Source organism: Pocillopora damicornis, chromosome 1 (assembly GCF_964200805.1).
Source record: "Pocillopora damicornis chromosome 1, jaPocDami1.2, whole genome shotgun sequence".
Lineage (NCBI taxonomy): Eukaryota > Metazoa > Cnidaria > Anthozoa > Scleractinia > Pocilloporidae > Pocillopora > Pocillopora damicornis.
The window spans coordinates 10905002-10917500 of record NC_142670.1 but is presented as its reverse complement, the minus strand read 5'-3'; the positions used below and the strand labels follow the sequence as shown (position 1 = coordinate 10917500).

The 12499-nt window shown below is 37.5% G+C and overlaps 2 protein-coding genes across 21 annotated transcripts in view; one reads left to right on the top strand and one right to left on the bottom strand.

Annotated features, from left to right (window-relative positions):
- Positions 1-7748, top strand: part of LOC149051939 (uncharacterized) — a 19931-nt gene extending 12183 nt beyond the window's left edge. Inside the window, exons 4-12 of one of the 3 annotated variants that reach the window (XM_089196094.1) lie at positions 1-179; positions 797-896; positions 1403-1652; positions 2152-2955; positions 3264-4497; positions 4688-4783; positions 5638-5894; positions 6535-6771; positions 7084-7748. The exon at positions 1-179 is cut by the window's left edge and continues 518 nt beyond it. In XM_089196094.1, the coding sequence (XP_089052220.1) occupies positions 1-179; positions 797-896; positions 1403-1652; positions 2152-2955; positions 3264-4497; positions 4688-4783; positions 5638-5894; positions 6535-6771; positions 7084-7194 (3268 nt within the window). In that variant the 3' untranslated portion in view covers positions 7195-7748. Of the gene's footprint in view, positions 180-796; positions 897-1402; positions 1653-2151; positions 2956-3263; positions 4784-5637; positions 5895-6534; positions 6803-7083 lie in introns of those variants that run through there. The other 2 variants (XM_089196145.1, XM_089196177.1) reach the window with 2 other exon arrangements.
- The window catches only part of LOC113683152 (uncharacterized), a 230415-nt gene that overhangs the window by 70955 nt on the left and 146961 nt on the right, over positions 1-12499 (bottom strand). For 4 of the 18 annotated variants that reach the window (XR_016186245.1, XM_089204884.1, XM_089204794.1 and 1 more), the window contains exon 2: positions 11878-11976. The exons of 6 other annotated variants lie outside the window; for them this stretch is intronic. Coding sequence is in view for 5 of the 12 variants with exons in the window: in XM_089204884.1 (XP_089061010.1) it covers positions 11878-11976 (99 nt within the window). In the remaining 7 variants the exon portion in view is untranslated. Of the gene's footprint in view, positions 1-9281; positions 9800-11211; positions 11255-11877; positions 11977-12499 lie in introns of those variants that run through there. 8 more of the 18 variants (XR_016186332.1, XR_016186294.1, XR_016186174.1 and 5 more) reach the window with 5 other exon arrangements.

The window sequence follows — 12499 nt, the reverse complement described above, 5'->3', positions numbered from 1 at the left end:
TGACAAACCAGTTGAAGACATAGAAGTAATAAAGAAACAAATACAGGAGAGAATTTCTGGTATGGAATATGAGAAGCATGTGGTCAGACCCTTATTCTGCATTGATAACACTGAGAGACCAAACTTGATTAAGGAATTTATCCAGAAGTTTCAAAAGCAGATAGGAAAACATAAAACAGGTAAAATATTCTATATCTTACTGTATCCTTCACAACACTTGCAGTAATTGATGGTTTTATAATTGCTTACTAGCTTGTCTTTGCACCAATTTCAAGAACACTTAATTTGTAGCCATTTTTTCTTCTTTAATCAAAGGCCCATTTGGTAGATGGCTGGGAAGCATTGAGCATACAATAATTATTATCTGACTCACATTTACATGTCATCAAGTAGTTCTGCTTTGTATCACTATAATTTTAAAAGGTTGCCAGACACGTGGAATGTTTTCGTGGGAGTGGTGAGGGAACGATACTGCCCTGGTTGAATGAGTTTAATAGTGGAAGCTACTTAGGGTTGTTAATTTTTCTTATTGGCAGCACTCTTCTTAGCTTTCAGCTACTTTATGTACCAGCATTACCATACTGGGGCCTATAAATTTTGCAGACAGATCCATTAATTTCAAAGTTTGAATTAAGGAACAGAAGATGGTTTGAAGAGTTGAAGAGTTTATCATCATAGCTTTGTTGTCAGCTGTAAAATATCTGCAATCACACATGAATGATACAGACTATTCTCATTGTAAGCACATGTTTCTGTGTTACATTGTGCTTTAAATTCATTTTCTAAACATATCCAGGCAAGGAAGAAGGAAAAGCAGATGGAATAAAAGAATTGCAGAACAAAATTCTGGAGGTGTTGAGGCAGGAGCCCTATATGGGGGAGAAAATACCAGTCAGGTAAATGAAAATAACATTTTATCTGGCAAACCTCACTTCATGGAGTATGGAATCAATTTTTGACTCAAACAGTCATGAATAGTACTTTGAAGAGCAGTCAGTGTTTTGAGTATAACTCTATATGCATGTAAATTTGTATGAAAACAAAATCATCTTACCTCCACTAGTTTGAAGTCCATCCAAATTCTTAAAACATCAGACTGTACAAATACACAGCAGTCATTTAAGTGCAAACAGACAAAACTCTCATTCATGACATTGTGACAATACTGTCTTTTGAAGAGGTGTGAATGTGAGATGGATATTTGAAAAGGCACAGCTTTGAATTGAGATTGTTTGTGGGAAAAATATAACCATATTTGAGTTGTCCAAAAGTCTGGGGAAAGCTAGACCAAGGATATAGATTAATTAACACTGGAAGACTACAAATAAGTAAATGTCTGACTGAAGTCAATATCCAATTTTAAACCCTTAACATATATTTCAAGTATTCTGTTTCCTTTTAGATGGTTTTTGTTTGAAAAGGTGATTGAAGCTTTGGTGGCTAAACAGATTTATCACAGAAATCTGCAACAACTTGAGCTCTATGCAAGGAATCATTGTTTCATGAAAGATGAAAAAGAGTTTGAGTCCATGATCAGTTTTTACCATGGTCTTGGAATGATAATCAAACACCGCAGTACAGTTGTACTGAAGGCTCAGTGGTTGATTGATCTGTTCAAACAGCTGATAACCATTCCACGTTTCAATAAACAGGTATGAAACAAATTTCATTTTAGAAAGGCCTTACTTGGAAAATGTTCATTAATTTAGACCAACAGAAAATGAGAGTGACACTTCCTTTTTTAATAAATAGGCAACTAATGCAACAGCTGTGAGTCTGATCTTTGCAACTGCTGACCTTAAGTTATTTCATGTACCTTTGCAGCTTTTTAGGTCATAAATTGATTGAGCCTTTTTACTTTACAATAGACTTGCATTGACTCGCTACCGCTCACAATTACTGTATTCACACAAGCGAATAGTTCTTTTTGCATGTGCTAATTGGCTTCTGTGGTGGTGAATAACAACTGATAATCACCTCTGAGCAGCCCAAGATACAAAATTGCACATTAGGAGTGTAATTTCTGACCATTTCGGTACATTGATTGAAATAAATTTTTCTAGTTCCTGTACATGTACGCAGAAAAAATTCAAAAGGAACATGTAGTGGACTTCTCTAATCTGGAATTGCTGTCATTTATATATTTTGTAGACTCCTTTATTTACTGAGTACTGGCGGGAACTTGAAGCAAGTGGCATCCTTAGCATGAAACATGTTGATCATGTGTTCTCCAGCTTTATTATGGGAGAAATTGTTAAGGCAGACATCCTTGACATGATGGAGCGATTTGGTTTGATCGCTAAGTTCTCAGCTTCCCCAACTGACAAGAAGTACTTTGTACCGGCTCAGTTGAAGTCATCGCCTGTAGAACTCTGTAACATGGAATTATCATTAACTGACCCTTGTCCATTGTATCTCCTCTTTGTCCATGGCTTTGTCCCTCATGGTCTCTTCTTGCAGCTTGTCTCGCGATCCATTCGTTGGTGTTCAAAGACATGGGGCATGGATCAACCCACCCTGTACCAAAATGGAGCACGGTTCATTATTGGGAAAGATGTTCATGATTTTGTCCTCATATGCAAAACAGGATTTGTGAAGGTAACCTTGAGACAGAGAAAAGCACAAAGTGATCAGGTTGAAGGACAGAACTCCGTCGAACTAGCGACTCTTGTTCGTGAATTTCTTGAAGACACCCTAAAGAATTTGTCACAAGAAATGCCATACCCGAGGGGACTGCAGTATAGGCTGTGTGTTGCATGTCCTTATTGTCATCCAGGGGTAGAAGAAACAGGTCGTGCATGCTCAGATCACGTGAAAACCACTTGCACACACAAGGACTGCTTCCATCTCATTGATGCAAACGAAGGTCGGCCGGACATCTGTACGCGAAAACTTTGCAATATGGTAGAACCAGTTTGTGGATTGAAGAAATGGTTCTTGAAAAGAAGAAGCCAGGTATAATTAATTATAATGATCTCTCAAGCAAAAATTTCTAGCCTCAGTTTCATCTTTTCTTCGCTCCCCTAATTAACTTGATGCTAATATCAATTGGGCTGTTATCAGTGTCGAGAAAGGGAGCCCTGATAGATTTTCTTCAGTTCTAAATATAAGTCTGAGAATTTCTAACAAGGTAAAATAGTTTTTTAATTTTATCCTTTTTTTTTTTCTTCGGTAAAGTATTGGTCAATAAAAATTTGTATAACCACATCCAAAGTTTTTTTTTATTTAATTATCATAACCTTATATGACCTTTTTTCCCTCAGGGTTTGTCCTCGTCAAATGTAGCTGCTAAATCACATGATGAAACAAGTGAAACAAATTTAATGAAGTCTGCCACAGCATTGAAGGCGACTCTCCTGGGAAGTGAGTGGAGTTCGTCAATGGGTGGCTTGTCCACCATCAACAGACAGCTTGCCATTCTGTTGGCCAAACACTCTGACGTGGATGTTACTCTCCTTGTCCCACAGTCTGCCTGTTCTGAAGAAGAGAGGAGAATTGCTCGAATTCACAATGTATTCCTCAGAGAGGCACAAGAACGCCCAGGCTATGCCGACCCCCTTGACTGGCTGAGTGCCCCACCGAGAGATCTGGACATTGACATAGTACTGGGTCATGGAGCAAAGCTTGGTAAACAAGCCCAATTTATTAGAGAATCGCACCAGTGCAAGTGGATACAGGTGGTGCACACTGCACCTGAAGAACTCGCAATACACAAAAACTATCCCAAGGCTATTTCCAAGGGTCAAGATAAGAATTTAACGGAAGTGGCGTTGTGTGAGTTGGCAGATGCTGTGTTGGCAGTTGGACCAAAGCTAACAGAGGCTTTCTCCGTTCAGCTCGGCTCATGCAAGAGTGAGGACGACATCCTTCAACTGACTCCTGGAATATTCCGTGAGTTCTCTGACGTAAAACAAGCCCCTAACGAGCGTAAGAAGTTCAAGGTACTGACGTTTGGCCGTGGTGACTCAGAGGACTTCAGCTTGAAGGGCTACGATATATCTGCTAGAGCAATAACTGAACTAAAAGACAGGTCTTACTGTCTCATCTTCGTGGGTGCACCTGACAGTGAACAGGATGAGGTAGCAGAGGATTTGCTGAAGAGTGGAATTGATAAAAGGCAACTGACCGTCAGAAAATTCATAAAAAGCAAAGAGAGCTTGAAAAAATTATTTTATGAAGTTGATCTCTGCATCATGCCCTCCAGAACAGAGGGGTTTGGTCTGACAGCATTAGAAGCGTTGTCTGCTGGTCTTCCCATTCTTGTCAGTGGAAACTCGGGATTTGGTGAAGCACTGTGCACTTTACCATCAGGCAAATCATTCGTGGTGGAGTCTGAGGACCCTAAGGAGTGGGCAAAGGCAATTGCTGGTGTCCGACAGAAGGAGAGATCAGATCGACTTCAAGATATTCAACAACTGAGGAGTTCATATGAAGAGAAGTTTAGCTGGGAGAATCAGTGTGACAGTCTTGTGGAGAAGATGTGGGACATAGTTCATGGTGAGATTGTTTTGAATATCCTTCAAAAAGTGTTTTAGGGGGCTACTCGGCTTTCGATCTCTTATTAACTGTGGCGGAAAGTATGAACACCTCGTATAAAATAGATGTTAAACATGAATAGTAATCAGTTGTTTTATTCTGTTCTTGATTGCTGTAATATTAAAACAAAAGTTTCTTTCTATCTTTTTAGCTTCTAAAAGACGAGACACAAGTTTCAGAGCTCGGCAGGTCGAAGTTGTTGACACGTCAACCGAACAACTAACAGTTGATACATTACTGACTCCAAGTGAGTAAATGAATTTAATAATACATGATAATTGACATCCTTTAAGAAGTACAGACAGGTAACAAGGAGATTCAGCAATTTTCTTTCCTTAACTTTTGACTTCAGGCCAGCTATGCTTTGTAAAAACTTTATAGTAAGGTACTTTTACTTATGAGACACTATGTACTTATGTTTTTATTTATACCCCTGCACACTTCAGTCGCAAACGTAAGACGTGTAGAAGAAATTTGATTGTCTTATACTTTCTGATCTGGACGGACGGCTTAGTGTTATTCATTTCTTTGGGTCATTTGAAGTTTTCATCCCATTGCAATTGGAAACTATCATAAATTGTCTGAAACAGGGAGACATGGGCATTTCTTCTGCTTTTTCTCAAAACAAAACCAAAGTTTAAATACTGTTCCTATCAAAACCAGTTTATGTTCTATTCACGATACAATTGTCTTTTGAAACAACATTGGAATAATCACATATTCATGTGGTACAGGAAATACATCTGTACATTTTTGAAGCCCGTACTTTTTTTCGAGGATTCCGTTTTCCAGTTACACAGATATGTCAGAGTGTAGACCTTGTCGCTAATTTTTCTTCTCTGCTTCTTCTCTCTTGATTATTAGTGTATTCATTCACAGACAGAAATAGAAGTTAAAAAGTAACTTAATTGACAGCTACAGCTTCCTTTTTAAGGCTGAGTTGTTGGACCAAACAGCGGAAGTCTGGAGCTTGAAGCTCTTTTCCTTTTTACCCTGAAAGTTTCTCTTACTAGATTGGGAATTGTTAATTTCCAGCAGACGATTGTTTCGCTTTTTTCTTTCTTTATGCAGTTAGATTAATGAAAACGTTATATGTTCTAGGTTCTCTCGACCGAATCATCCAGGAACTTCAGCAGATGCAACTAAATGCAAGCAAAGTCAAGAGAAGAACAGATCTATCGTTGGGGCTGAGGAATATTGCATCAGACAGGGGCTTCAGAATATCTGACAATCAAGGATCAGGAAATTGCATGTTCTATGCCTTGTCCGAACAACTGGAAATTGTTAGGGGAATCAAAATCCCACATGGCGAATTAAGACAAATCTTGGTTCAGTACCTCAGGGGTGACCCAAAACTTGTAAGTTGATGTTAGTATGTCTAACAGAGTATGTCACGTGAAGTTATTTTAAGAGTGTGATAAAGTTTCAGTGATAATACAGGCCACTTGGCCAACACCACCAGAACCTATTCCAGTGTTCACAGCGTGAAGTGACCAGGAGTTCTGTTAGTCTTCCTATATAGAATGATGGTTTTTTTTTTCAGGAGCTCTGATACCAGCTTGTACCCTTGGTGGAAAAGGGAACTTGAAATATTTAACTTTATTATTTAAGAAACCACACAGTGACGTTGGTTATAGTTAAATTCATATGTTGCTTGATGTTTTGTCCAGAAAAGCAGCCCTCCACGGTTTTAGTCATTTGAATATTTGAGTGTCAAAAAAGCACCCTTTAAACCTCTATCAGATGACAGAATTCTGGTCGTTTTCTTAATGATGGATCTTTCTTGTTGTTTTCCTGTTGTTTGCAAAGTATTTTGGAATATACACGGACGTTCTGAAAGACTCTTCAATCACAAAACTTGTTACTATACAGTAAATTGCTAATTACAGTTCGTCTCGTACCATTCTCATAAAATTACTCCCTGACTTGTACTCCACGCGCTTAAGTTCCTATCAACAATACTTTTAATTTTCCTTCTTTAACTGATCTTTCTTACAGCCGGATGGAACAGATCTGTTTGACTTTGTACATGGACATCAAACGTGGACTGAATACCTAGTACACATGGAACAAGATGGCGCTTGGGGTGATCACGTGATTCTGTGTGCCGCAGCAAACTACTTTAAAACGTGCATTCGTGTGGTCAGCAGTCTATCCCATAGCAATGATGTAATCATTACACCATATTGTCCAGTTGACGAAAGCAAACCTCTTGTGCTGGGACATATTCATGAGGTGCATTATGTCAGCCTTCAACCCGTGCAAGGTACAGCTCATTACATTACTCCAATTTAATGTAATTTCTGTTATATAGTGATATTTGTTAGTAAAGATCTTCAATCTTCTTTTTAATACCGAGTTGACAACAGTCACCTCTTTTGTTGTTCGATTGGTAACTTTGCTCGTTTAACACACAGCATGAAGTTTTTTACTTCCATAGTTTCATGTTTCATCGCTGGCTCCCATCTCAATAATCAAACGCAATTCATGCACTCTATTGTCCTCCTTTGCCATTTAATCACAGTGTTCTGATTATTGTGTTTACAGGTTAAAATGGCAAGCCCCAGCAGTCACGTTGATCGACCCCTCGTGAAGAGTCTGGCCTTACAGAATGGTTCTCTAAGCATACAGACTTTTGATGCAAATTGGCCAACTTGAGCTTTCTTCAGCCTAATTTATCCAATGTGAACTGTGACCTCTTAGATTTAATTCGAGGTTCTATAATATTAGTTTTCCAATGTATCGCATGAAAAGGAAAACAATCCAAATGACAAAGGGTGTCAAGAAAAGACATCAAACCGTGAAACGTTATCGTAACTATACAAAAGTGTACATGTCTACGGGCAAGAAAACAACAATTGGAAACTTTATTTTGGGGGTTCGATAAGAATGTTGCTTTAGGTTCTACAGCACCATGATCTCAGCAATGCATGGAATAATCAGCGCTTACAGTAATATAACTTTCCCCCAAATTTACAAGGCAATCGATAATTAGGGGTATCGAATGGTCTTTGTGAGCATGCGAGCAGTTTGTTTATTTTTGCGAGCACAAGAAGTTGTCAAATTCTTCTCGCGAGCAGCGAGCACTTTCGAAAAATACAGATGGCGAGCAACGAGTACTTCAAGCTCAGTATTGACTATTTGTAATCTAGTGGAGTGAATCTGTTATAAAAGTAAATCAAAGCGAAGAAATGAACGAAATAACAGCGAAACACGTGTGTTTTGAAACTTTGTAAATTTCCTAGCCGTCCCATACAGAACTAAAATGTTAAACACCGACTTCCTCTTGAGTAATGAAACTTCAACAGCAATTTAGTCGCGTTTTTAATTTGAACTCAACAAAATGGCAAAGTTTTACCACACGTCGCCGTAATGAAATCTTAACTCCCTCAGTTCAAGCACGACAACAATCTCGAGAAACTTCACCCCGGGATCCCGGGGATGTAAGACTGAATGTAAACACAGGCTAATTTCGATGATGGCTTGGTGGGTTACCTCACTTACCTGGGGTCCTGTGAATGCCAAATACAGCACCGTGCCGCAAAGAGTACGACGCATAAATTATGACTGATTATGCAATTGAAGCCATGTGGTTACTCAGTATTTCTCGCGCAAGACACGGCTTTGTCAATCTGCTCTCGCTGTAGGCGCCGTCCTTTTGGTGACGTACTTTGTTTGGTGCTGGATTCTTGTCTAATCTTTAGCCTACTCATTTTACAAAAAGTGAAAACAGCCCACGAGACGCTTACATCCCCAAGTTTAACGTTGCGTAAATTGAGTACTGTGGGTCTCCTTATTTTTACCCTGTTTACTTATTACTCAGGTTGCAGGTTATTCAGATTTAGGTAGCGACAATTTTTCCAAGAGAACAAGGACTACAACAAGGGCCTATAGTAAAAATGTTATTTATGGTAACAAATGGCCGAGTAATTAAATCGAAATAAATTTTCGAGAGAGAGATCATACAAATATTACGAAAAGATAGCGTAGTAATATTCTCCAAAGTTGAAAAATGTTTGAATAGGTGAGGAATGTGATAGCCGATAAAGAAACTACTTACAAACCTACAAGAACTCTACCAACAATTTCGTTTTGTTTAATACCACGTACGACGTCGGAATTCTGATGACTTTTCAACGCAGCAGCAATTCATATCGTTCCCCTTATAGGACTGACTTGAGCTGTTATTTCAATGACCTTCGAATATGTAATCGTGACATTCGCTTAATTCAAAATAATCACGACCTTGACAACGGAAATAAAATTTCCTTACTGTCACGCGATCACGTGTTGAGGTCTTTGCCTTACTTTACAGTTGCATTTCTCTGATCCCTATATCTATGTAGTAAGTAAATTCCATTCCTTACGTTTAAAATGGTGAGACTTGTCATTTTCACGATTGTCCGAGGATAAGTTGAACAGACAAATTTTCTCCAAAAAAGAAACCTCTTTGAGACTCTCAGTCAGTGGATTGGAGACAAGCGAAGGACCGGGCAAGTTAAAGTCGGTGGTCACGATTTCCTGATCCCACGGCAGGTCTTTCGCTCATTTCCATTAACCGAGAGCGTGACAAGGCTAACATCGGCCCCGCTCCCTAAACGAGAAAAGCGAGAGGTGGGCTTATACCCGGAGGGGTGGGGAGGGGGGGACACTTATGATTTTTTGGTTTTGTTTTGTTTTGTTTTGTTTGGGTAAACAGGCCTTTAACAGTTCAACTAAAAGTTCAATAACAAGCCACCAAACGATGAAACTTGACTTTTTCATGATCATATACCCTGTAATCTTTTCAATGCCTGATATTTCTGTGGTAGAACATGTTCATGAGTTCAACTACCCAGCACATTGGCTACTATTTCAGTTTTAAAATAAAATCTCACTTTTTAAAAGCTGGAAATTTACACAGGAAATGACGTTACCATATCTGGGGTGACTAAAAATGGAATCATAAAATGGTCACCATTTTAGAATAAGCTTTACACTCAGAATTTTCTTTTAATTCATCAATTCTACAATGGCGTTGGATTTCCAAGTACCTGAAAAAACAAAACAAATTTAAAAACTATAAAAATCGTGACACTCAAACTGAGCACAGGGACTTCCATTACATTCTTTTTAAGTTTCCACAAGCCTAAATGTCTCCTTACATTTTTTATCACAGACAAAAAGTGAGTGGGTTCCCTGTGACATCTTCTGTTCCTGAACTTTGCGGCAACAGGTGCAGTTTTTCTCTCTTTTCAAGTCTCTACACTTTAATCTTCTTTGCCTGCAACAAAAATACATCATCAAACAAGAGGAAATCTTTAGAGAGATAAAAAATTAAAACAGTACATGATAAATTTCTTACTGATAAGAATCCTTACTTTAAAAACATCTTGTTGCAGAGTAAACAAAAAGGCCAGGCACACCAGGTTTTCTATAATTTGAACACTAACTTTCTCTAATCCTCAAACCCCAAATAGTGACAAGGAACTAATTTCTCCTTACAATATCATCCCTAAATTAAACATTACAGTCATGAGAACAGAGCAAATGATCACCAACAAAAAAAAGCTCTTGATTGTTGAGCAAATTCTCCTTGTCAGAACACAGAGAAAAGTATGGAGAATATGCATATATATTGATGTTAGAGTGTAAAGGGTTAAAAACAGACAATAGGGAATGCATGTGTATAGATTAAGGATTCTAGAATACCATTGTGCTTCTATGATTTCCTTGGCTGACAGAGTGTTCTTGCAGGAATTGACACATGTGAACACAGGGGAGCAGATGGGAAATGTATGTAACAGCATAACAGTTACATGAGCATCATCTTCCAAATATGATGAATTTAATTTTTTTTTCTATCAATCAATTCTGTGAATCTAATTTAATCACACATGTATTTGTAAGGGAAATCCCATGAGCTCAAGTGCATCTCTGAATGCAAAGGCATCAATGATGTTTACAAAGCTTTGGTAAATGAACCAGCTGTTGGAGTGCTTTTTGGGAAACTTTCCAAACATATAATGAGTAACCATAAATTATGAACTGTAAGAGCTGTTTAATATGTTTTTATGTATGATATGTTCTAAACAAAACCTCATACAAATACTGCTCTTTGTACATTCCTGGTGCACATTTCTCAAAACATTTTCAACCAGTTGGAAAATGCCTTAAGATAATTATATTGTTTGATTTGATCATTCATTAGAATGCAGAGGAGGATGGACACATCAAATTTTAATGTTTTCTTTTAACTACTAAAAAGTTTATTGTTGTTTAGTTATCTTTAACCCTTTAACTCCCAGAAGTGATTGACATGTAACTTCTCCCTATAAAATCCATTCATCATCCAGCAAAGAGGTAAGGAGAATACTTAAACTTATCAGGTAGAGGTTGTTTTCTTGATTCAACACCAAATTCTTGTAACTTATTTAAAAGGAAATGTGTAGCAGCTAGAGGGGAGAATTTACAATCAGATCTTGGAAGTGAAAGGGTTAAAAGCTTTAATTTCAAGCCAGTGTGTAGTATGGAAATCCTGTATTGAACTTAATAAGTTATTTTCATTCACAATAGACTAATCAAGAATGACACATTCTGTTTCAGTATATAATGAATATTATTACATTATTTTAGGTAAGTAGTATTTGAATTTAAGTAGAAAAAGCACAGCAGTCCTATGTCTAAGTGACTTACTGTAGTCTCTTATTCATCTTGAGTCCCTAGCTTTTGCTGATGACTGTTAATTAAAATCAGGAGGAAAATAATAAAAAAATACACCAACAATTTGAGAATGAAAAGTTAAACCCCATCCCTCTCTCACTGTGGGACAGTACCCACTGATAAAAGGATGAACCTGATTAATTCTGATTAATTCTGACTAATTTGAGAGTATAAGAGTTAGTTTGAGAGTATATGTTTAAGTAGGTACATTGTAAGTACTACAAATTCTTTTGCAATTGTTTAAAATCACGATGTTATACCTCCCAACTCAAAAGCCATTTTTTATTTGACCCTAATTGTTCCCTTTGGCTTCAGTTCAAGGAACATTTAAGAGTCTTGGGAAAAGAAAACTCACTGTATCCCTTGAAGTCAGTCATTAACTGCTTATGTTTAACAAAGTTTGAACTGAAACAAACTCTGAATACTGAAAAGTATGGCAAAGAATGTGTTGCATGAGAAGTATTTGCCAAGTCAAGATTTTCTTTTTTATCACCCCACTCTCTGAAAGGACACATTTCTGCCCCCATTTGACTATCTTGTCATGATAATTGAGTTTGTGGTTTAAAATCTAACATGATATCCAAGCTGATTAAACACAGGAAAAAAAAGGGAGCCTGATCAGTCTACCAGAAAACTTACTGCTTGTCTCGTACAGCCTTTAAGTGCTTGAAACTCCTTATCACAGGCATGCTTGGTAATGTTGTCTTTCTGGGACACACAGCTTCCATAAAGAAGGGCCTGAAAAAAAAACAACAATTAGGAAAATAAAATATTTAAAAGACCTTGAAGAAAAATTTTTGTTTGAGCATTAACCCTTTAACTCCTAGGATCTAATTGTTAATTCTCCTTTCTAGCTGGTACACATTTCCATGTAAAGTAGTTGTAAGAATTTAGTGTTAGATCAAGATAAAAACTTCTACCTGATACATTTGAGTACTCTCATTACCTGTTTGCTGGATAGTGGATGAATATTGTGGGGAGAAGTTACATGTGAATCACGTCTAGGAGTTAAAGGGTTAAAACAATCTCAGGCATATTCCCAGCAACACCTAAAACAAACTGAGTAAGGTTTTCAGTTGAGTGAGTCAATTCTCAGATCTTGGAGCTAAAAGGATCAAGATTTCAGGTAGTTGGTTAAGAGGAGACAATTTGGGACAGATTTGAATGCTATAATGATCTTTTTACTCATTATAAACAGTGCTATTTATAAATTGGATTGAGCCTAAAAACAATATAATATTTCTAAACTTTTCCATGACCT